The 23,142-nt window shown below is 55.7% G+C and overlaps 1 protein-coding gene across 1 annotated transcript; it reads left to right on the top strand.

The window, feature by feature from the left end:
• Positions 1-221: 221 nt before the first annotated feature.
• SEZ6L (seizure related 6 homolog like) lies at positions 222-21,495 on the top strand (the record flags this gene model as incomplete). Its single annotated transcript, XM_083373390.1, has 20 exons — positions 222-965; positions 3,072-3,300; positions 4,316-4,603; positions 11,681-12,274; positions 12,358-12,483; positions 12,553-12,686; positions 13,587-13,776; positions 14,285-14,470; positions 14,555-14,723; positions 15,308-15,474; positions 16,794-16,988; positions 17,071-17,209; positions 18,587-18,783; positions 18,883-19,077; positions 19,582-19,773; positions 19,965-20,159; positions 20,321-20,353; positions 20,449-20,563; positions 20,705-20,807; positions 21,466-21,495. The coding sequence occupies 20 exons, from the start codon at positions 222-224 to the stop codon at positions 21,493-21,495; spliced, it is 4,221 nt and encodes a 1,406-aa protein (XP_083229516.1).
• Positions 21,496-23,142: the final 1,647 nt, after the last annotated feature.

The following is a 23,142-nucleotide window of genomic DNA, read 5'->3' as shown; positions in this document are numbered from 1 at the left end:
TCAGTCGCGAAAAGCTCCGGTTCGGCCCCGGCTTTTTCCTGCGGGGCGGGCAGGAGGCGGGGCAGAGCGGCAGCCCATTGCTGCCCCCTCCCGCAGCGCCAGCTCGGATTGGCAAAGGAGGGGCTTCCTTGCCGCGGCCGCCACCGCCACAAGCCGGGCTGCGCGAACAGGGAGCGGCCGGTCGGAGAGCAGCTCGTCTCGAGGAGCGGGATCCCAGCAGCATGTCGGGGCCCCGGGGGCTCGCGCTCCTCCTCCTCCTCCTCCTCCTCCTCCTCCGCCTGCTGAGCTGCCGCTGCGAGAGGAGCCGCCAAGGTAGGGCCAAGAGGCGGGGGCGGAGGGAGCGTCCGTTCGTCTCCTCGGGGAAGCAGCTGCGGCGGCCCTTTTCGGCTAAGAAGGAGCCCCCGGAGCCTCTTCCCGACCGCAGACTTGCAGCCCCGGAGCCCCAGGGCGTCGCGGGCAGCCTTGCCCATCCCGGGCGCAAGTTCGTAGGCGAACATCAAAGCGGGGAGGCCAGGCGGACCGGGGAGGGGGGCCCCCAGCCCTGGGCGCGCGTGCTTGTGGGGGGCCCTCGCCGCCGCTCCGGGCCGCCTGCCTTCAGCACCAGGGCGCCGGACAGCTCCCGCCGCCTGCCCGCCAGTGCCCCCCCGCCCGAACAGCGAGTGCCGGAGTCGCGCTCGGCTTGGCCGCCTCCGGGAGCGGGAAGTTGCGCGGCCTTTGGGCTGGCTGGAGTGTTGGGGGCGGCGGAGGCCGGCGGCCTCTGGACGCTGAAGGGGCCACTTTGTGCGTTTCTGTGGCTGCTCGGCCCGGAGAGCCAAAGGAGGCCGGAATTCGCCGGCGCGCCCCGTTGGACCCCCGTCGCGGGCGGCAGGGCAAGGGCGGCAAGGCAGGGAGATGGGGCCGGATTCTGCGCCTCCAGCTCGGGGGAGCAACAGGCTGACGCAGAGGATTCCTGTCCCGGGTGGAGTGTCTGTCGTGAGAAAACCCAGATGAAAGCGGGGGTGGAAAGGAGCGGGAGGCCTGAGGACCGTTCACCCTGTCCCACCCCATAAATTGGGAATCCAAGGCCTTGGTGACTCTGGCCTCTTCTTTCTAATGTTCTTGAAAGAAGGTCCGGATCATTTTATTTCTTTTATTAGATTTTTGTCATTCTCGTTAAACAGGAGACATTAAAAGCTGGGGCTGGTATTTGGGGGCACCTTCCTCCTGTAGGGAAAAGGAAAGGTGGGCTGGCCTTGCAAAGACCCCCAAATTTGTCCTTTCTGACAAAATTCTGGCTTTGGTTCTTCCCCTCCCCTCCCAAGGATGTTGAAGCGCTTCTGTGGAGCTTCTCCAGGCAGGGCAGGTTGCAGCCCTTTGCAGAAAGTTTTTGATGAGCTTAAATAATCTGACATGTTTTTAAAATGCGTGTTTAATCACATTAGTCTGGTGAGTCTGAGCAAAGCAATGTCAGGAGGAGGGGAGAGTGAGAGGATTGGGGAGGGGAGGTGGGGATCCCAAGTCAGTTTGCCTCCCTCTGGGCTTCCTCCTTGCCTTCAGTGGCCATTTCTGACCATTTCTGCTGCAGGGCAGGAGCTGAGGTGTGTGTGTGTGTGTGTGTGTGTGTGTGTGTGTGTGTGCCATGAAGCAGCAGCAAACTGCAGGTGGCTGGAGCTCAATGTGGCTCACAAAGAGATGCGCCTGGGGTTTTCAGAAGAAGGTGACTATCTTTGGGGCTGTGACCTGGGCCGTTTTCGCACCAGCATTTCCTTTAAGCAGAAAATGGTTGCGACGTCCAGGCTGTCTCCCCCCCCCCCGATGCTTTTGAGGTTGGCTCGAGCAGGGCTGTAGGGGACACTGAGCGGCCCTGAGGTAGAAATTGGGAGATGGTGAGTTCTAGTTTTGCCTGAAGCCGATTGGCTGTCTCCAGACCCACGAAGAGGAAGGCAAAAGCAAAACCAGTTCTGACAATGGTGCCAAGAAAATCAGAGGGGCTGGGCAGGAGACAAGAGGCAGAGGAGAAAAGAGAGTGGGTGGAGACAGACACAATTTCCCAGGAAGAGTTGATTCCTCAGCTACTGGGTGTGATCTGCTGTTCTTGCAACATGATTCCCGGAGGGTACAATTTCAAGATCCAAGAAGAGGACAGTTACCAAGAAAGCCATTTTGAGGGTCTGCAATGAGATTATTCTGGGATCGAATTTGCTATACAGCCTTAACCCTGCAAAAGAATTCTTTTTGGCTTGTGGAAGAGCTGGCAACCTCAATAAGCTCATCTGGGCCCCACCCAGGGGTTTACCCACAAGGTGCCTCCTGGCGGGATAAGGCTGCTCATCAGACGAGCAGAATATGGCAGAATATGGCAGTCGGGGAGGGTCCTGGAGCTGCCTCGGGGTTCTTTCTGTGCCGGGTGTCCTGCAGTCATGACGCTGGCAGCCTCTCAGCCTCTCTCCCAATTTAAAGGGCAGCAATGTCAGGTTGAAGGGTGGAGGGGAAAGGGAGGAAGAGGAGGGAGATCAGAAAACAATTAAATGTCCATTTCTGTGTACAAAGCACGCCAGGTAATCCATGTCAGGCAAGAGATGGGTTTGATTCTTCGGTTCGACCCCTTCCCATTCCTTTGACCAGATGCACACAACTTAGAGAACAGGAGCGCTTATAGGAAGCAGGAACACACCAGGGTGATACTTCCTACTTTTAAAATCAAAGGCCCGAAGGAGGGAAATGAAGGTGGAGGCAATTGATGCAAGGGTGAGCAAACCAACAGTCACACAAGGAAGCGATTGAATGTCTCTGGATCAAAACGCTGCACAAGAATTTCAAATGGTTTTTTTTCTATCTTCTCTCTATGCAGGCCAGAAACAGGGAAGGGGTGCAAAAGCCACTCAGAGGGAAGCTGCTGTCTTGTGTGGCCGCTTGGTTTAGATTGGCTTTGCCTGAGGCCCCCCCTTTCCCCACCGCTGCCTTTTCTTGATTGTGTAATGGCTGGAGAGGATTCTGCGAAGGGTTGGAGGTGCAATGGAGGGGGGGGGGGGTTGTCAGTCGCAGGGTAGGGGGCTCTTGGCCTCCCCCGTCTTTCTCCCCGGGGTGCCAAGTGTTGCACTGGGCCTCCCCGTCCTGCTGGGATCCCTTCCTGGATGCCAAAGGTTTGGGGGGAGGCCAGGACCTGCTTAAGACTCCCGCTGATGGAGAGGCCAGAGCAGGAACTGGATCTGTCCAACTGTGGGAGGCTGAGCGGCCAGGGAAGCCCCCAATACCAGGCCTGCCGGGCCTTTGGGAAGAGGGCCTCCTGCGCCCAGGCCTGCAAAGCTGCTCAACTGCCAGGTGAATCAGCTTCCATAGGCGGGTTTTTTTTTTAAGGCTGTAGATTGGCTGCTGCTGTCTCAGCTGGAGCCAGGCCAGCTCTATCCTCGGCCTGAGGGAAACAGTCGCTTCAGACAGCAGCTCAGCCGTATCCTCAGAGCACCCTGGCCAGGATCAGAAGAAAGCCGGGAAGCCCCCTCCCCTCCGCACCTGGTAGCCCACTCCCGACTTTGAAACGTCGGATCTGGTTCCGTTCGACACCATGCAAGCCTTGGGGATGGTGTTGTGGGAATGACTCTGGGCTGGGCAGGGCAGCAGAGGGGAGGCCTTCCTGGAGCCAAGGCTCCTCTCCCTTCTCGCTGCCTCCAGCGCTTGGCAGTGGGGAACTGGCTTCACCTCGGCTCCCGCCAGCCAGCCGCAAAGACTCATTTTCCCTGGATTTTATGCTGCCCAGGAAGACCTATCGGCACACCTCCAGCGGCGAGTCTTTCCTGTGCAGGCATCTTGGCCAAGAGAGGGGCCCCCTCTCTGGATGGGCTAATGGATGGTTGAACAACCTGCGTTTCATGACTCCTGCAGCAGCAGCACCGGAGCAGCGGAGTAATAATCCAAAGTCCCCTCAGTGTTATTAATACGCGGAACAGCCCGCAACCCTCTGCTTAACAGGTTTTCATCTCTGAAAGTCGCTGTGGGCTCTGTCTTGTCACTAGGAATAAACCCACTCAGCACCACTTTGTAGCGTGCTGGGGCCATTGCCGGGCTTGTTGGCCTTACTCCTTAGAGCCGGAGGCCTGGTCTGCTCTGCGGCTGCTTCCAGAAAGGTGGGCCCGTGTCCCAGAGACGACTCCCGGCTGGACTCTGAGCATAAGGCCCACCCAGTGCTGCTCTTCCTTGGCAATGGCTGGGACTTCTTTGTCTCCCAGCCCACCCACCTCGTCCCGTAATACTTTTCAATCTTTATCCGGGGGGGGGGGTGTCTTCGTTTTAAGGCCCTAGCCCCCAGAGCCCTCCCCTCTGCTTTCTGGCCATCTGGCAGCCGAGCTCTTGGCCAGCAGAAAAGGGCTTCAGAGCCAGAGGGAACCGCAGGCAAAGTGCCGGGCAGAGCAGTTGGAGCTGCCGCTCAAAATGTTGTGGAATAAAAACCGCTGTCTCTGTCGCGGCTGCCGCGATTCCTCCAGCCGTCTCCTCATGATGAGGGTGATTACCGCTGAGAAGCGGTCCGATGGAATATTGATCAGGCCTGGTCCCTCCTCACCTGCCAGAAGAGGCACCTGGAGCCAGACCAAGCCAGGACCACGGCTGGGGGAGGAGGAGGCCAGGCCTGGTGCAGGGAGGCTGCTGCGGCACAGAGACTGTGCTGGCATTTCATTTACCCCAAAGGGGGGGGGTTCTGCAATCCTGTGGCCGTCCGTGGGGCAAGAGGCAGGAGCACATCTGGGTTCCTGTGCAAAGAATTGACACAACTGGGAAGAAAGGAAGTTTTAAATGAACACTGTGGGGAGAAGGAGGGGGGACTGCACCCAAGTGCGAAGATGCTTCTGCAGTTTCTGGGTTTCGGTTGAGAACAAGCTCTTGCTGAGAGGCAGGGGGAGCTTAGGATCCCTGAGCTTGGCTAATCGGCAGTCTGCATGACCTCTGCATGGCCCCTTCTCGGTTTGCATGGCAACACCATCCCTTCCCTCAGGCCTTTCTTCGGGCACCATACAAGGGGCTCCTCCCAGTCAGGTGGCACAGAGTTATATTTCCGGCAAGCCCCCTCACCCCAATAGGGAGGGTGTTGTTGTTGATGCGGCCTTTGTGCTGGTTGGTCTGATCTCCTGTGCTGTGACCAGAGACCAAATACAAGAAAAGGAGTAGATTATTTGGGACCAGAGAAGATCCCAGCCTCTTCAGAGTGAGCCCATCAGCCCAGCCGTCCCCTTGGGATAACTAGATGGATTGTTTGTGGCGCACATGGCAAGGGTCCTGGCTATGGCATGGGCCACTCCGGACTGGCAGATGGAGGCAAAGGGGTGGGGGGTGGGGAAAGTACAGGTGGATGAGTGATACAGAAAGGAGAAAGGGTGGGTGGTGGGAGAGACCCCTCCCATGGCAGAATAGGTGCCTGCTCCTTCCCCATCTCCAAACTCCTCTGCCTGTTTGGGCCACCCCAGCCTTAGGGCCTCCCAACGGGCTGCTGAGTGCTGCCCCAGGCCCATGTCTCCATCCACCTGCCTGGGGGAGCCCCATCTTGGCCAGCCTTCCAGGCCATCCCAGCGGGCATCTTTCTGGCTCTCTGCCTACTCCACTGGCCCAGGCCTCTGCGATTCTGGCTTCTGCTCGCTCACCGGGCACAGCCCTGCCAGTGCTTGTCAGGCGAGTGGCCCTCCCACTCCTGGAAAAGGGCCATCGTTATCCTTTCTAATGTAATTAAGACCAATTGAGCCGAATAAAAAGCAGAGGTGGCGGAGGAGGGAGGACCTCCTGGGGGAATGGAGGGGCTGGTTGGCCACCTTCATCTAGAGGAGAAAAGGAAAACCATCTCCGCCGCGTTTCTATCTTCAGAAATTACTTTGCAGTCCTCTTATTCCGTCTGCTTTAAAGTCCCAGTGAAGAGATTGTGAGGAAGAGAACATTGAAGCGCCTGGAAAGTGGGGGGAGGGTCCATCCGAGATTCGATGGGCTCTCCTTGCAGAATTCTTTTCTTTTGGAAATGGGCGTCAGATCTACCCCTTTTTTAAAAAATGATGAATTTTGACAAATGAATGTCTTCAGATATTTCAATTTTTCCCATAGTCCTTTATTTTAGCATGCAGGGATATTCTATTTCAGTGGCAGCAATAGCCCAGCCCAGCAGTGAGCCATGGGGGCTGGCTGGCAGGGGCCCCTGTCATTTGGCACTGGATTGTTACACGCGGGCAATCTCAGATGGAGGTAGTGCTTTCTCCTAACACTGCAGCCTGTTTGCGTCTAATTATCATTCTCACAATGGTTGTGTGAACATGGGCAGCTGCCCAAGACGGGACTTAGACGGGACTCCAGGCATCAGAGTGACAAGTGGGAGGGGTGGGCTGATCTGGGCAAGGTGGGCTTCTCCATTCTTGCCCACCTTGAGGTACATAGCCCTCCCCAAGCCCTCCCCCTGCCCCTGGGGGCACCAGCCTGGAAGGCCAGCGAGAGGGGCTGGGAGGGCAAGGGGGGCACGGAAAGTGCAGCAGAGCCCAATTGGCTCTTCCGGCCACCCGAGCACCGTGTCCTGACCTGTGGGATGCTGTTTGCAAGCATCCACAAGGCTTTTCAGGCCCCACCAGGGCCTCCCGGTTGTCCTGAGAATTTGGGAAGCAAAACTGAGAAGAGTGTGTCCAGATCCATTAATCTCCAAGTCATTTCCCAGGGCACGCTGGTGCAGCGAAGACTGGCATGGGAGGGATTGGGCAGGGGTGGGTGGGAGGGGGCTGCCAAGGAGAAGAAAAGAGACAGTGTCTCCTAGGAAAGGTGCAATGGGGCGGGAGAGATGGGGCAGTATTGCAATTTGGAAGGGAAAGCACAGGTTGTGATTCAATGGGCCAGTTTCAGAAGGGGCACCAGGCTGCAATGACACCCCCCGCCTTGTGAGGCAGTTTTGAACTGCAGCTACTTCAACCGTGTTTTCTTTGGATTCCAATCAAGAAAAGGGGCAGCAAACAGCAGCTGACAATGCCAAGCAAGGGCTTCGGTTATAATGAGCCACTTTCTTTTTGCAATCCGCCAAACAGCCTTCCGACATGCTGGTTTTAATTTGGCCATTGCTAAAAGGGGTCGCTGACTTTTTCCTGTTGCTGTAGGGATTTACTTTGCTGGTTTCTTGTCCATGAATCCCTCAAAGAGAGGATTTTGCTAAACCTAAGAAAGACAGAAAGCAACGCATACATTTTACAAAGTGTAAGCTGTGAGAAATTCCTGAAGTTAGAGTCTGGACAGTTTCAGGAAGGAGAGCGGCCTTTCCCAGCTGTTTGCCAAGGCCTGTTGCCATACGTGGAATGGCCCTGTTCAGTGGGACCCTAACACCACGCCTCTTAGCAGCTGAGTAAAAACTATGCAGGAGATCTTTTTCATATCCAGTAAGGAATTTTTTTTTTACCATTAAAAACTTTTCTGTCTCCCAGGGACTCAGAGCAGGACACCTGTGTTCTCTCCCCTTCCTGTTGCAATGTGACAATCCTTGTGAATTTCAGATTTGGACATGGCTGTGGGCCCCAAAAGTGGGTTCTTTTTTTCTAAAAACTTTAGCAAATTTTATAAAATACAAAAAAGCAAAAAAAGAGAGAAGAATTTAAAAAGAGGGAAGAGGAAAGGAAAAGCAAAATTGATGATTGCTGACAAAAAGAGAAAAAAGCTAACAGAAAAAAAAGCAACTTCTTACTTTCCTCAGTACAGATAAAAACCTAAAAATCAATGAAGCAGACTAAATCAGAACAAACAGTACTTCTATCATCGTAACAAGTCTAATCATCAAAACCCAAGTTAAAATTTCATTTCTTTCCAAGCAGAAAATAAGGTAGGGAAAGTCTTCTCTTTAACCAAAGCAGTCAACCAACAAAGCTTCAGCTTATCTGAGCTGAATTAGAATCTGGGTCTTGCGACACGGCCACCCAAAGCTTCCCCCCTATTGAAAAAGAGCATCTATTCTGCAGGGCATTTAAAAGAATGTCTTCAGCCCTTTAAAAACTCATTTCTTTCCCGCAAAATGGCAATGCCCTGAGATCGTTCAAAGACCAGGATTTTAATTTAGCAAGGCAAGGATGCCTCCCTCTGGGTTTTCCAGTCTGGGGAAAAGTGAGGATTTCTTTCTCCTTTCCTAATTTTGCAACAGGGGTGGGTGGGGGTGGGGCGCAAGGAGCTGCTAAGGGTCCCTTGAAGTCTGAGTCCCTGGCAGATTTTGCGCACCAAGAGGGATGTGGGACAATTCTTTGCCTCTCCCCTTCTTTACTGTTTCGATTATCCGGTTAATTAATCTAGCCAAGAGAGCCAGGATGGGGAGGTCCGTGCACAAGGCAACAGGAATGGGCTGACCTAGAAAAATCTCTTGCAGAAGTGGCTTTAAGGCCCCCTCAGCGCAAGGAAGGAAGAAGGGCTAATCCGTTCGGGTTAGGCTTACATCACCATAAACTCATAGAGCAAAATGGACATTGCCAACAAACCTGGAGTGCTTGGGTATGGATAGGAGGGCACTGACTTTTCTAGCTTGCCCTATCTATGTTTCCTGATAAAATACATGGGAAAATCCCATTGGAGGAAAATTCCACTTAGGGTTAGGGTTAGATCACCATGAACTCATAGAGCAAAATGGACATCACCAACAAACTCGGAGTGCTTCGGTATGGTTAGGAGGACACTGACTTTTCTAGCCTGCCCTATCTATGTTTCCTGGTAAAATACATGGGAAAATCCCATTGGAGGAAAATTCCACCTAGGGTCTTTGAGTCTTTCAATTTCCAAATTGCCATCATATTTCATTCTCTTTTTGGAAAAATGCACAGAAGGACTGTGTAATAGCCACCTACTTTCACAGTGCAGCAGCCTGTCAGGCGAAGGGAGCCTGGAAGAGGCAGGTGCTCCCTTTGGCATGCTCTTGGGAGTCAAATCCCCACCCCCACCTCCATTTCAGGGCAAAGAAGCAGATCGTTGAAGTCAGCCCTTTGGCCTCTCTGCGGGGTGCAGGGTGCCCCCCCCAGACTTGGCCAGTGGCTGAGAGGAGATGCGAGTTCAGCTCTCCTACACTTAAGAAGCATCGTGTTCTATAAAGATGCAGGAGAGTTCATTAAGAAGATGGCAACAGAGCTTATTTTAAAAAAACGAAAAACCCACGCACGTTAAGCTTGTAAGTGTACAAATAAAATGCAATCAAACCTGAGAACAAAATCCTTATATGGGGGTTTCAGTGACACATCTTGTCATGAAGAACACATTTTCTAACCTGCGCTGAAAAAAAACACCGATTTCCCCGCCCCCTCCAGGAATGGTCAAATGCAGGTAAGCAGGATGCAAAGGGCCCCTCTGCTCCTGGCTGTGCCTGGCCAGGCCCCATTCAGCCCTCCCTGCAGCCGGTGGACTGTCGGGCCTTGGTCCAGCAAGTTCCCAGTCATTGTCCGAAGGTCTGATTCAATGGAAGTTCTGTTACCGGACTGCGTTGCTTTCCTTCTCTTCCCACAATGGAAAGACCTCCTTCCCAAGATGGCCTCCTCAAAACCTGGGCAGGCTGCAGAGTCAGAAATGCTAGAAGGTCAGATCCTGATCCACACTCTGATGCTTTCCTGTGTAGCAACTCCAGGGACCAAGACCAGCCTGGGCCCTCACTGGGCTCTCCCCCTCCCCCCTCCCTCCAAAGGAGACAGGAGTAATCTATGGCATGGTTTTCCAGAGATAAGCAGGAACAGAAGATCTATTAGTGGCTGGAAGGCAGAGCCAAGACTAGACCCTGCAAGGCTAGCTTAATTATCCCTGGCAAGAGAAACACACCGCATTTATCAGTGAAGCCGTGGAAGAAAAGGCGAGGGAGGCTGGCCCAGCAGTGGGAGGGTTTCCAGCTGCTCTCTTCGCTCGCCTGGGGGGGTGTGACACCTCCCTTTTTTGGCTAGACAATCAGTTTGACCTTTGCCTTCACCTTGTCTGCCTTGCTTTGTCACTTGGCCACATTTTGCCCACGCTTGCACATCCAGGCAAGTAAAGTCAGCACTCCGTTGATTCCTGGAGGATGAGCCATCAACAACTATAAGTGGGGGCGGGGGGGGAGCCTCTGTGGCGTGGAAGAGCTAGAGGCCGGAGGAAAAGGACCACTGGTGGGTTCCTGGGAGTCCTCCTGCTGGCTCCAGATAGAGACAGGGTGCATGGACCCTCTGGACATCTGGAGGCCAGAGGCTGGCTTGGAATTAGGGGTGGGGTGGGGGTGAACCAGACCCATCCGCTGGGCAACAGAGGTTTGAATGGCTGGGGTCCCACGCTAAATAAGGGCAAAGCAAGAATGCCAGCGCTGCTAGCCACCTGGCCAGACTATGAAGCCGAGGGACATCCACTTGCTGGCCCAAGGAAGGGGGCACCTGACGGGAAGCCTTGGCTGAGTGGGAAAGAGTATTGTGTGTGGGGAGGGACTGGATGGAGAACAAAGAGTGCAAATGTGTACACACACGCACGCATGCACACACGCACCCGTTCCCAACTGAAGTGAAAAGAGAGCCTGGCCCCGGACTGGCTCTCATTTCTGCCTCGTTGAGCTGGAATTTGTTTCAGGGCCCTTCCAGTTCCTCTCCCCCCTCCCATGAGAAATTGGTCAACTTGCTAGAGGCTGTTATTCTAAAACAATAACATTCGCTTTTTAAAGTTGTCACAGAAGGAAGGAAATTATTTTTACCTCCACAGGGGGAAACCTCTTTGTGTTCAGGTATACTTTTTTCCCACCCCTTTCTCAGAAATAAGATCATAATAACTCTGCCCACCTCCCACTTTAATCTCTTTTAAATGCACTTAGCAAACGACTCTCTGAGGGTTGCAATTTTAAGCATGCAAAGTGTGGCAGTTTAGCTGTAATTACTTCCAGTTCCGACAGAGTAATTGCAAGGCGCCCCCTGCTGGCAGTTAGAGAAAGGCTTGGCAGCGTTGCCCCTCGCCGAGCGTGAAAGGCAGCGCTAGAGAAAACCTGTTGGGGGGGACTTTCTGGGGGCTTTGGGTTAAAATGATAGACCTTAAAGACAAGGCCAGGAGGGGCTAAGATGCCACCTTTCCTCTTGTAGCAGGCCCACACAAAGAGCCCCCCAGTGGGCCTAAGGGAGGGGGGCCGCAGCAGCAAACTGACAGCCATTTTCCAAGCAAAGGTGCACAGCTGCGGCAGCTGTTGAGGGGCTCTTGGCCTTCCCATGAGCAGCCCGGCCAGCCTAGCTCTGGGCTTGACTGTGCCGTCACCATCGCCTCTTCTTTCCGTAGCCAACGGCTCTCACTTCAAGGGCTGCTTGTCCTCAGATAAATCAGGATTTCATAGCAATTAATCTCCGGGCTCCCACGGCAGTGATCAGATTGCTCTGGAGAGGTTTCATTAAGAGCCTGCTTGCTCTACTCAGGAACACGTCACTGGCTTTCCACAAAGGGGGTGCGTGACTGTAACCCGGCTGCTCTCCCCCTCCAATTCTCCCCCCCCCCATGAGGTAGCAGATTCATGGAAACGCTCTTTGCCCACAGCCAAGAACAACCTGTTTCAAGTCTTCCACCCGCCCGCAACCAGGAATGGGACCTGCCTGGGCCCCTCTGTCAAAGCTCTGGAGCCAGAACCATCCCTGCCTGGAACTGCTTAGATGCCCACAGGAGCCCAGTGTTCCCCTCCCCCACAAGACTTCTGGTGCTGATTTATCTCCAGTTGACGGGTTGCCTGCTTTTCTCCCCTTTTCTGCTCCAGGTATGAACTCTGTGGGGAAGCCCACCAGCTCAGTGTCCCATTGGGAGGAGCTTACCAACAGCACCTTTCTCAGGAGGAAGACGGGGCCCTCCAGATACCCCACCCCAGAGAGTCCAGAGCAGGTGCCAGAAGAGTCCCTGGGTGCCCTGGCTCCCAAGCTGGCCTTGCCCCCAAAGGGGGCCTTCTCAGGGCCCACTGCACGACCAACCCCTCCTGCCAGGAAGAAGCAGGAGAGCCAGCAGCTGAAGTCGGCCACCAGCCTTGGACCCTTTGTGGAGAGCCGGCAGCCCCTGGAGGATTTGGGGGAAGGTCTCCCCGGGTCTCTGGAAGAGAACCCCATCATGCCTGGGGGGGACGGCAGGGAAAGCAGCCACGGCGTGACCAGCCATTCCTCGCTCCAGATCTCTCCTTTCACAGTTCCGCTGGTGACCCAGGGTCCCGGTGCTTCTCCTCAAGGGGTGACCGAGACCCTTGAAAAGGAAGCCGGGATCCTGCCCAGCAGCCGCCCCCAGAGTGCCACGGGGGGATCTTCCTCCAGGGAAGGGGGCCGAGAAACGACTTCTGCTATCATGAACCCCCCGGAGCAGCTGCCAAGTAAGTGAGCCGGCCATCGCACCACTACTGTCCCTGCCTTCTTGTCAGTCTTTTGTTTCTCCACCTGCTCTGCTCTTGGGAAGGGATAGATGCACCTTCCAACGAATTTCGCCTCAGCCGAATGGTGCCCATCTCCTTGGCCTGCCTGCCTCCTCCGAGGCGTGGGCTCTCAGCCCAGCAAGGCTACCTCTGGGGGGCTGATCCCGGCTGTGCGTGGCTGCTCTCGGGTGCTCTGGAAAAGGCCAGATGAGGGAGCGTTTGGCTGGCCTCCCTTCCAGGTCTCTGCAGCATGAATCTCTCTGAACCGGAGGGTTACATCGACTCAGCTGAGGCTCCGCTGGTGCCCAAGAACGGCTTCCTGGAGTGCACCTTCCGGGTGACGGTTTACACCGGATATGGCGTGGAGCTGCAGGTAGGGAGCCTGCTGGAGGGCTGGCATGGGAGGGGGCTGCTGAACCTGGGGAGTGGGCTTGGGGAGCCTTCACTCTTGAACACACCTAGCTATTACTGCTGAGGAGGGCACCCTGGGCACCCGACTTCCCACCCAGCAGCAGAACGAAGCCTTGAAGCGGGACCCAGAGAAATTGTGCCTCAATCCGGAGCCTTCTGGAGGGTTGGACTAAACCCTCCCTCCCCTGTTGCTCATCCTGGGAGCTGTAGTCCTCTGCCACAGGTAGAGGGAAGCAGGGTTGGGTGAGCCTGTTCCAAAGGAAATATCTCACAAGTTACATTCCTATGGGGCACCCAAAGACTCATGGGCAGACTCCCTCGTGCCATCTTGGCCCCGAGTACCTTTCCCCACCGCCCGTGTGGTTCTGCATCCAGAACGGGTTCCTGATGCTGTGCAGAGTCTCCACCCTTGCTCCTATTTTGCTTTCCTGCCGAGCCAGGCCAGCTGGGGCCATTGCATGCAGCCCTGGTGGGAGCAGGCAGCTTGCGAGGAGGTGGGGGCGGGTAATTCCTGGGGCTGTTAAAGCAGGACGTTTGAGGCAGAACAAATGTCAGCCTGAGCATGAGTGACGCTTTCAAAGGCTGCTATTCAGAGCATGAAAAGCTTTCAGTGAAGAAAAGAACCATGGGGCTCATTCAACAGAAACCCCCCACACACACACACACTTCCTCATCTATTGGTTGGGTGATCCCAAGACCCTTTATTGGGCTGCCCACCCCAGAGGGACTTGGCGAGGCCAGGTGCCTCAGTTCAGGTGATAACTATGTCCACATAGTGGAAGCCGTCCCCCCACCCCACCCCCAAGTGGAGCAGCTCTGCAAGGGTGAAAATTCGGATTCCGCTCCTCTCCCTGATGTGAAGGTGAAGAGCGTGAACCTGTCCGAGGGGGAAGTGTTGGCCATTCGCGGTGAAGAGGACGGCCACTTGGTCACGCTGGCCAACCAGACCCTCCTGGTAGAAGGCCAGGTCATCCGCAGCCCCACCAACACCATCTCGGTTCTCTTCCGAGCCTTCCCAGATGACCTTGGGACTTTCCAGCTCCATTATCAAGGTAAGCCAGCTGGGACGGCCCCCTCTCCATACAAGATCCCCCCCCTCCAGCTCCCTTGCAGGACTTCCTTTCCAAAAGCAGCAGCTGGTTTGCCGACTCTGCCTCCTGCCGAAGCTGGAAGGCCCAAAGAAGGACAGAGTTGCCCTACTGGAGGGAAATGGAGAGGGCAAAGTGGCTTAAAAGACTTTCAGCGCAGGTGGTGCCCAGTGGCACAGAGGGCAAGGCCCGAGGTGGCATGTGGGGCTGTGGGAAGGAAGGGGGCTGCGGGTGAAATTTCCAAGAAGCTCTGGAGGGCATCCAGATTAGGGAGGGCACCATTCTGGGCTCACTCCCGGGGGGGACTCTCTGGTCCGGTTCCCCCCGGGCAGACCAGGATGCAGAGTCTCCCTGTCACACAGCGGGTCTTCCAGCACCCAGAGTCAGTTGACAGCATTCCTCCATTCTGTGCTGCTTGGCAAACACTTCCCCACCTGTCATTTTAACCTCATCTGCGCACTTTTCCCAACAGTATTTATGCTGAGCTGCAGCTTCCCACGGAGGCCTAATTTTGGGGAGGTGGCCGTCATGGGCCTGCACTCGGGGGGCCTGGCTCACTTTCACTGCCACCTGGGCTATGAGCTGGAGGGGCCCCAGAGCCTGACCTGCCTCAATGCTTCCAAGCCGCACTGGAGCGCCCCGGAGCCTAACTGCTCAGGTATGGGGGACTGGCGGGCAGTGGTGGCTGGAGGCTGGCAGGCTGGGCCTTGACCATCTGGGCTCCACTTGTCTCTGCTTTCAGCCCCCTGCGGAGGCACTGTGCGCAATGCCACCATTGGCCGCATCTTGGCACCGACCTGGCCACGGAGCCCCTCGGGCAGCAGCCTGGCTTGTGTGTGGATGGTCAGTGCCCCTCAGGGTCAGAAACTTCACCTGAACTTTGAGAGGCTGCTGCTGGGTGAGAAGGAAAGGTGAGGCTGTGGGCTGAGAAAAGGCTGGGCTGATTCTCTGAGAAACAACAACAGCGGCAACAAAATATCTCTGCTCTGATTTGTAACATTCAGCTGTGTGCTTCAAAAGTAAAAGCACCAGCTTGTGCATCAGCTGTTCAGAAATAAGGATCCTTCCCCAAAATACACCTGGAGCATTTAGCTCCCCAGCACTGCAAGGCTCATGGCGTTTGAAGTGGGAGGGGTGGGTGCTTAAAGGAGCAGCAGTTCTAAAAAAAACAAAAAATTGAGGAACTGGCAGACAGACAGTAAACAACTTTAAGAGCTGTGCTGTGATCTCAGGGTAAAACACCTGCTTATGACCACAGAAAACATGGCAGGTTTCATGGCGTGCCTTGGCAGACATTGCCCCTCTTGTATCTGAAGTTATTGTAATATGACCCCAGGAATTATAGCGCAGCTTCAGAAGTGTATTGTTTTAAACAAAATGGATTCCCTCCCCAGCTGAACTGGGAGCAAGGGCAGCGAGGTGACTCCGAGCATCCTCCTCCTGGGCTTCTGCCCTTTCCCCCCTTCCTGACCACGATCTTCTCCTTGTGCTCCAGAATGGTGGTCTATGGTGGAGAGTCGAACCGCTCAGCCGTGCTCTACGCTTCCCAGCAGGGCAGCAACGTGCCCTTCGAAGGAGTGATCAGCGAAGGAAGCTCCTTGCGTGTTGACTTCACCTCGGAGGACCCCAACACAGAGCCCACGTTCAGCATTCGATTTGAAGGTGACGCTCCTCATCCTGTTCCTCAAACTCTCTGGGATGGGGTGGTCGGATGTGGGGGGGATTCTCTGCTGCTGCTAAACTGGACAAATTAAGGCAAGAGCAGGGATGCAAACCTCCCTGTGGCAAAAGGGGCAGGTCAGGGCACTGGAGGGGCTGCTTGCAGTGGGGCCAACCCTCCCACCTTGGCGCTGAAGAACAGGACTAACTGAAGGCTGCCCATTGGTAGATGGGCACAGGTAGATGAAGGCACTGAGGGAGCCGAACTCTCTCTCCAATGCTTGCCAGACTGACCTTTCCACAGGTCTCACGTGTGTGTGTGTGAGGCAATTCTTGAAATCCTCCAAAGGATGGATCCCCCTCCCCCGGGGTGGCTGGAAGGGAGCCCTTCTCAGCTCCTCTGCATGGCTCTTTCTGCCTGGCATGGGGGGGGGGGGAGCTCAGCCTCTCTCCCATCATCTGGGGGGGAATCAAACAGAGAGGAGCCGAGAGGGCTCCCAGCTGCTTTGGAGCTTCTCAGAAACAGGAGCAAAATGTCTGGAGGAAAAGCAGGTTGCTGGAGATGAAGCTTTTCCTCTTTTTTTGGTGAATCAGGAACCCTCAGCCAAGGAATTCTCTTCTCTCTCGTGTAGAGCACTAGTTTTCTGGCCTTTGCTGCTGATTATTACTTACTGCTCCATCTTTCTCTCCATTTAAATTCTGCCACACTGAACATAATTTGGTTTTGCGCTGTCTGCAGGCTGCGTCTTCCCACCCAATCCAGCCTGGAGCCCCCTTCCTCTTCCCCCGGTTCTCTGGTCTTTCCCTGTCTGCCTCGGCAACCCTCATGCCACTCAGGCACGCCCAGGGATCTGCTGGGACCCGCTTGGTGCCCTGCAGGATCGCTTGGCAGGAATCAGAACCTTGGAGAGCTCCCGGAGCCTGGCAGGCCTGACTCGGCCAAGCAAAGCACACAAAACCCGAAGGGTCCAAAGCCCTGAACTGAATGCCTCAGTTTCCCAGATCAGATCAGAGTCGGAAGTTAAAAAGGTCTCCTGCACATGTGCAAAAGACCTTTTTTAAAAAAAGCTGAACCCAAACAGTGAATAAAATTGATCCTCTTTGACAGTTTGATTCAACTGGTGGAATCAGAACATGAATTGAATCCTTCTAATTTTCCAGCAAAAATTGGGTTCGTCTCACAACCCCATGCAAAATAATCCCCCCCAGGCTGTTTCCTGGCTGGGTTTGGCCCCTTCCTTGCACCAAAAGGAGACATTGGGGGGCAAAGGGGGTGCTGGGGCTCTGCCTGTGCCAGTCCTGCCCTTCTGTGTCCTTCCCAGCTTTTGAGAAGGGCCACTGCTATGAGCCCCACCTGCAGAATGGCAACTTCACCACCTCTGATGCTGCCTACAACCTCGGGACCATCGTGGAGTTCACCTGTGACCCTGGCCACACCCTGGAGCAAGGGCCGGCAGTCATTGCGTGCATCAACCTCAGGGAGCCCTACTGGAACGACACGGAGCCCCTGTGCCGAGGTGGGTCGGGGCAGAGGGAGGGGCTTTGCCTCGAGGGGGGCTGCTCTTGGTGGCGGGGGCATCCTGACTCTTGGCCTTGCAGCCACCTGCGGAGGAGAGCTCTCCATGGCGGCTGGGGTCATCCTGTCCCCCAACTGGCCAGAGCCTTATGCTGAGGGCGAGGACTGCGTCTGGAAGGTCCACGTGGGAGAGGATAAGCGAATCTTTCTGGACATCCAACTGTGAGTATTCCCCCCCCCCCAGCTGCAGGGGCAATTTCGTGCATCTGTCTTCAGCATCGGGGAGGGACAGTTTGCACTTCCAAAAGGCTGGGGGGGCGGGTAGTTTGCCTGCCTGCAGAGTGAAAGTGGGGCTGGGTCAGGGGTGGGGAAGGGGGCACAGTCAGATCTGCTAGGTGGTCTCTCCTGAATGGAGTTGCCTGTAAGCCACAGCCACAGATGTGGCTGCCTCCCACAAATGCATCCAATCCTGCAAAAGACAGTCTCTGGATTTGCAGCCCCTGGGAGCACTAACCCTTCCCGTCTCTTGCTTCACACACACACACACACACCACAGCCAATTAAAGCCTCACTTGGGACTTGTGATTCCTCCCTGCAGAAGCCTCTGTGTGGCTCTTGATAATCCAGCATGAACGACAGATACTTTGATCATGCTTTCTATTCCACCTACAGCAGCAGAGAGAGTTGGAGGGAAAGTCTGCTAAAACTGCTTTCTTCTCTGTTGGCTCTCTACCAACACAGCATTCCTGATCTTTTGGTGATGTTCCTCTTGTTTTTCCCTGCTCTGGATTAGGAATGAATCCAAGCTGGGAAGAGCCCATGGCCTCTGCTGCAAGGGAAGAGGCTGCTCCCGTCTCTCTGGGTTGGGAAATGTTTGCTTTCCAAGATGCTTTGGCAAAGCTGCCCACCCCCTCCTTGCACCACCCCCCCCAATCCTTGTGCTGCTGCCTCTGCTGGCATTGGAGTGTCCGGAGGAGACGTGACGGGGGCACCAATGCCAATCCAGCCCTAACCACTTCTTGGCACAGAAAGGCCCAGTGCAATTACAGAAATGGGGAAGCTTTCTTTAGTCAGCTGGCAACCTCAGGTTTCTCCCTGGCATTGACAGCTGACTAAAGAAAGCCCCCCCCCCCCCACACACACACATACACACACAAAGTAAAGATTGGCATTGCTGGGCCAGCAGTTCCCTCTGCTGGCCAGCAGAAGCATCGTGGAATTGAAAGCAGAAGGCAGTGAGTAAAAACGGCCAGAGTAAAAAAATCTTCCTCTCACTTGGTGCTCCAGGCACCAGTCTGGGCTGTGGGTCACGTTCTCAGCCAAGGAAAGGCTGCAGTCAGCAGCTGCTTGTGCTTGCATCATCTGAGAGCCCTCATATCCAGGAACAGTCTATCTGTTGGCAGCAAGAGCAGGAAAGGGTGCCACTTATAGGCTTCTCAGGGCCAGCTGCCTCGATTCCTTCTTGCCAGTCAGGGCTTCTCTGGAGGGAGGTGAGGTCCAACACTTTCAGCTCCGAGAAGTTGCCAGCAGCTGCTGATCCCAGGAGATCCCCACAGTCTCAGCAGGGCCTCCCCGCTCCCCTCCTCTCTCTCCCTGCAGCCTGAACCTGAGCCAGAGCGACATCCTCACAGTCTACGACGGGGATGATCTCAGCACCCACATCCTGGGCCAGTTCCTGGGCAGCAGTGGGCCCCAGAAGCTCTACTCCTCCACGCCTGACGTGACCATCCAGTTCCACTCGGACCCGGCTGGCCTCATCTTTGGGAAGGGGCAGGGTTTTACCATGAGCTACATCGGTGGGTGAGCTTGGACTCCCCTGGGGTACCCCACCTTTTGGGCAGGAACTGGGCCTCTCGCACCCTGCCCGTCCTCACCGGAGCCCTTTCTGGCTGCAGAAGCCTCACGGAACGAGTCCTGCTCTGACCTGCCAGAGATCCAGAATGGCTGGAAGACCACTTCTCACACCGAGCTGGTTCGGGAGGCCAAGATCACCTACCAGTGTGACCCGGGCTACGATATTGTTGGCAGCGACACCCTCACCTGCCAGTGGGACCTCACCTGGAGCAGCGACCCCCCTTTCTGCGAGAAAAGTATGTCCCTGCCCAGATTTTATCCCCTCTGCAGCTGTGAGTTGCACTGAAGACAACCTTGTCTTTTTCCTGTTCTCCTCCTGCGACATTAACCAAAGTTCCAGGCAGAGAAATTCAGTTTTTAAGCCATTCCTTCTTGGATCCTCTCTCTGGGTCTGCTGTTACGACCACAGGAGCCCGGCTGGAAAAAGGATTGGCAATCCCAGGCTGTGCGGGGTAACTGGGGGAGGGCAGGCTGTCTCTAATATCTGCAGTAGCCAGTAAATGAGGAGTCAGTCACACACACACAAACCACACATACACACCTGAATGAGATCCAGTGCGATGGGCTGTGCTCCCAAAGAGCTGTTTTTAAAGAAGCAGGAGACACGGCTGCTTTGACCCTGTTTTATGGGGAGGGTCAGGGCTGCACCAATGCAGAAGTGGGGGAAGGTACAAGATGGTCTGGCCTGAGCCTGCGGCATGTTGGGGTGCTCCAACCTGACCTCCTGCTTCTTGCCCTAGTCATGTACTGCACAGACCCCGGAGAGGTGGAACACTCGACCCGCTTGATTTCGGACCCGGTGCTTCTGGTTGGCACCACCATCCAGTACGCCTGCAACCTGGGCTTTGTGCTTGAGGGCAGCTCCCTTCTCACCTGCTACAGTCGGGAAACGGGGACCCCCATCTGGACCTCAAGGCTGCCTCGCTGCGTGCGTAAGTCTGGAGCTCGCCTGGGGATGGCGCTGCTTTTCCTGTGTCTGCCGCTTGGGACGTGCTCGCTTGTTTGTGGGCATGCAAGAAGGAGCTGGGGTGGGGGTAGAGGAGGGTCACTGGGAGTCGCATGGAATAGGATCCTATTGGGCCACCCCCCCTTGCTAACCCGCTCCCCAATTCTCCCCAAGCAGCGGAGGAATCCCTGGCCTGCGACAACCCAGGTCTGCCCGAAAACGGGTACCAGATCCTGTACAAGCGCCTGTACTTGCCGGGCGAGTCGCTGACCTTCATGTGCTACGAAGGCTTCGAGCTGCTCGGGGAGCTGACCCTCAAGTGCATTCTGGGGCAGCCCTCCCGGTGGAGTGGGCCACTCCCCACCTGCAAAGGTAGCTCCTCCGGCTCCTGGGGCCCCCGGTGCTGCTCTGCTAGGCTCCCCCAGCTGCCCCCTCTTGACAACAGGAGCTGGGGAGGGGTCAGAGGCAGGAGCCCAAAGCCCAGTTCTGCCACAGCTCTGGGGAAGCCACCTGATTCCCTGCTTCTCTTCCAGTCAATCAAGACAGCTTTGAACACGCCTTGGAAGGTACGTCTCAGCCAGTCCCTCCTCTGCCCGGGAGCCCTGGCCATCTGGGAAGGGCTGGCTGTGCCCGGGAGCCCTGCAGCCTTTTGTCTCTTTAGTAGCAGAAGCTGCGGCAGAAACGTCCTTGGAGGGAGGCAACATGGCGCTGGCCATCTTCATCCCTGTTCTTGTCATTTCCTTGCTGCTGGGGGGCGCCTATGTCTACGTCACGAGGTAGGGAGGGAGGGTTAGGGTCTCGTGTCGGCATGCACAGCCACCCTACATGCCCTCCTAGCTTCTGGCAGCTTTTCCCTCCGGAAGCTCCGGGCAGAAGCTGGGCTGACCCACGGAGGCTTTGCTTCCTCTCTCCTTCAGATGCCGCTATTATTCCAGCCTGCGGCTCCCCCTCATGTACTCGCATCCGTACAGCCAAATCACGGTGGAGACGGAGTTTGATAATCCAGTTTACGAGACGGGGGTGAGTTGCTGCCTCTTCTCAGCCCAAGGCAGAACTGATTGGGGGTGAAACGGAGACTGCCGGGACACCCCCGCAGCAGGTCACTGCTGTCCTTCCTCTAAGAAGGCTGCTGGACGTGTTGCGAAGCCAGATCCAGTTCAAAAGTGGGTCCACTCTTTTGGCTGGGTGGACCCACAGCATCCGTGTGGCTGGGGGAGGGGTCTCTTCCAGGTGCCCTAAGAGTGGCCAGAGCAGGAAAGGGACAGGGAAATCAGCATCTGGAGGGTTATGTCAAGGTTCAGTCTGTCTTGGGCTGCGGAATCCCCATTGCTGTTTCCCCACATGGAAAAGCCACGACGCCCAGTGACTGGACCATTGGGTCTGCCGGTGTTTAAATCAACATTTCCATTTCCCCATTTTTCTCCTGCACAGTGAGAGAAAACTAAAAAAATGCAGGGGATTCTACTAAGCCTGTAGCTGGCTGTTCTCCCAAAGGTAACCCAGCAAGGGATGCGCCAGGTGCTCCCATCTCCAGGTCAACCTCACAGTCAGATGCGGAGATGCCCTTCCTGGTGCCTTTTTTTGGGGGCAAAGTGTTGAATTTGAACCCGAGAGCTTCCCTTTAAGCAGGTCATCTGCGAAGATTCATCAGTGACCGGTCCCATCTCTCTCCACACAGGAAACCCGGGAATACGAGGTGTCCATCTGAAGCAGCCCCCTACACACGCACCGCCTCGACGTCCGTCCCCAAAGCCCACTTGGAGACGTGGTGGAATCTGCCCGAGAGCTGGAACCCGCTGCTCTCCTTTTGCTTTCAGTCCAGGTGTGCCCACTTCTTCCTCCTCATCTTGGTGGACCCTCCCTCAGTGGTTTCTCAAGTCTCCTGGCAGGTGCTGGGCTCAGGCTCTGCCGGCATGGAGCTGAGCCCGCTTGGCACCACCGCTGCTCTCGTGGCCAGCCACAAGGGACACCTTCTTTCGGATCTTGTGTTTTGAAAACCTGTGGCCGAAAACTGAGGCTGCCCCTGGCGAAGGAGTGAGATTTGGCTTGCCTCTATGGCCAAGTTCCGACCACTTGGCAGGGCTGCTCTTCTCTTGCCCCCCCCCCCGGGCACAGCTGGTGCAACTTCTGCCTCTGCCTGAATGGGGGGGGCTAGGGAGGAGGAAGTGGAGCCCTCATGGGAAAACACAGCAGCCCCGGGACTCCGGGGCCGCTGGCTGCTGGGGGAGACCCAGAAGCCCAATCAAGGGAAACCCCTCCCCATTTTTATTTTGAGCGTGAGGTATGAACTGCAGCAGCCCCTTAGCCAGGATGAGTGAGGAAGCAGCAAGGCGGCTCCTGGCGATGGAGGGCAGGGGACCTTTCGAGGGGGGTCTCAGGCACGGTCCTTCTGAAGAAAAATATCATTGCAGCCTCTTCTGTCATCCTGGCCCTGATCAAATGCTGGCTCCATGCAAGCCCCCTCCGCAGAGGAGCCCCCCTTGCGGGCTTTGAGGGCTTTGGCCAAGGCCACCTCTGGGGATCTCCTGTCGGCAAGGACGGGGAGAGGAGGTGGACTGGGCTGTTGTCCCACCAACAGAGCCCCCTTTGCAAGCGGAGTGGCCAGTGGTCAGGGGTGTTCCAGAGGCCTCTGGCCCAGCCATCCACCCACCAGGGGGCATCAGGAACCCCCCCCAAACCTTCCTGCCTTGCGATCCTAAAGGTGGCTCAAAATGCAGGGCTAGAGGTCAGCGGGATGAGCTACAAGAGCCCCTCAGACAGGCTGACACCCGCTCCCCCTGCATACACGCTTGGACCCTCGGCTGGTGGTCCTGCTGGATGCCTCTGCTCTGGAACAAGTCGGGTCTTAAGGAGGAGAAAGGGAAGAAGGGCCGACAGGCTCCCGGCTGCTCCTCTCTCTGTGGAAACGTGATGAAGACAGAAGACTTTGCCTTGTGGAAGACACGACCCTCCCTCCCCACCCCCTTGCCCCCCCTCCCGATCAAGCCCACTCCTGTAGTGTGGATGAACTGAAGGAGGCAGATGTTTGGCTGATTTATTCCCATCTTTGTAAAAACAGTGAAAATGTAACCATGACAATTTTTTAAACATGTCTGTTTTAGATTAGAAATCCAGGCTGGTGCATCTCTGCAATTGTGAGGGATTTGGGAGTGTGCATGTGTGTTTCCCCCTCCTTCTAAAGCATACGGGCCAGAGCCCCCTTCCTCCCCCTCCCTTGAGAGTGTGTTGTGATTTGCGAAGAAGGCTGGGAAAGGCGGTGGGCCAAACAGCAGATGTACACAACTTCTCTCCTTCTTCTCTTTTTATAAGTGTGATGGGATTAAATATTTTTGAAGATGACACAACCTGTTTGGAC

The sequence above is a fragment of the Vipera ursinii genome, assembly GCF_947247035.1.
Source record: "Vipera ursinii genome assembly, chromosome: 14".
Classification (NCBI taxonomy): Eukaryota; Metazoa; Chordata; class Lepidosauria; order Squamata; family Viperidae; genus Vipera; species Vipera ursinii.
Note: the sequence above shows the minus strand (reverse complement) of the source record. Positions and strands in the feature narration are given on the sequence as shown.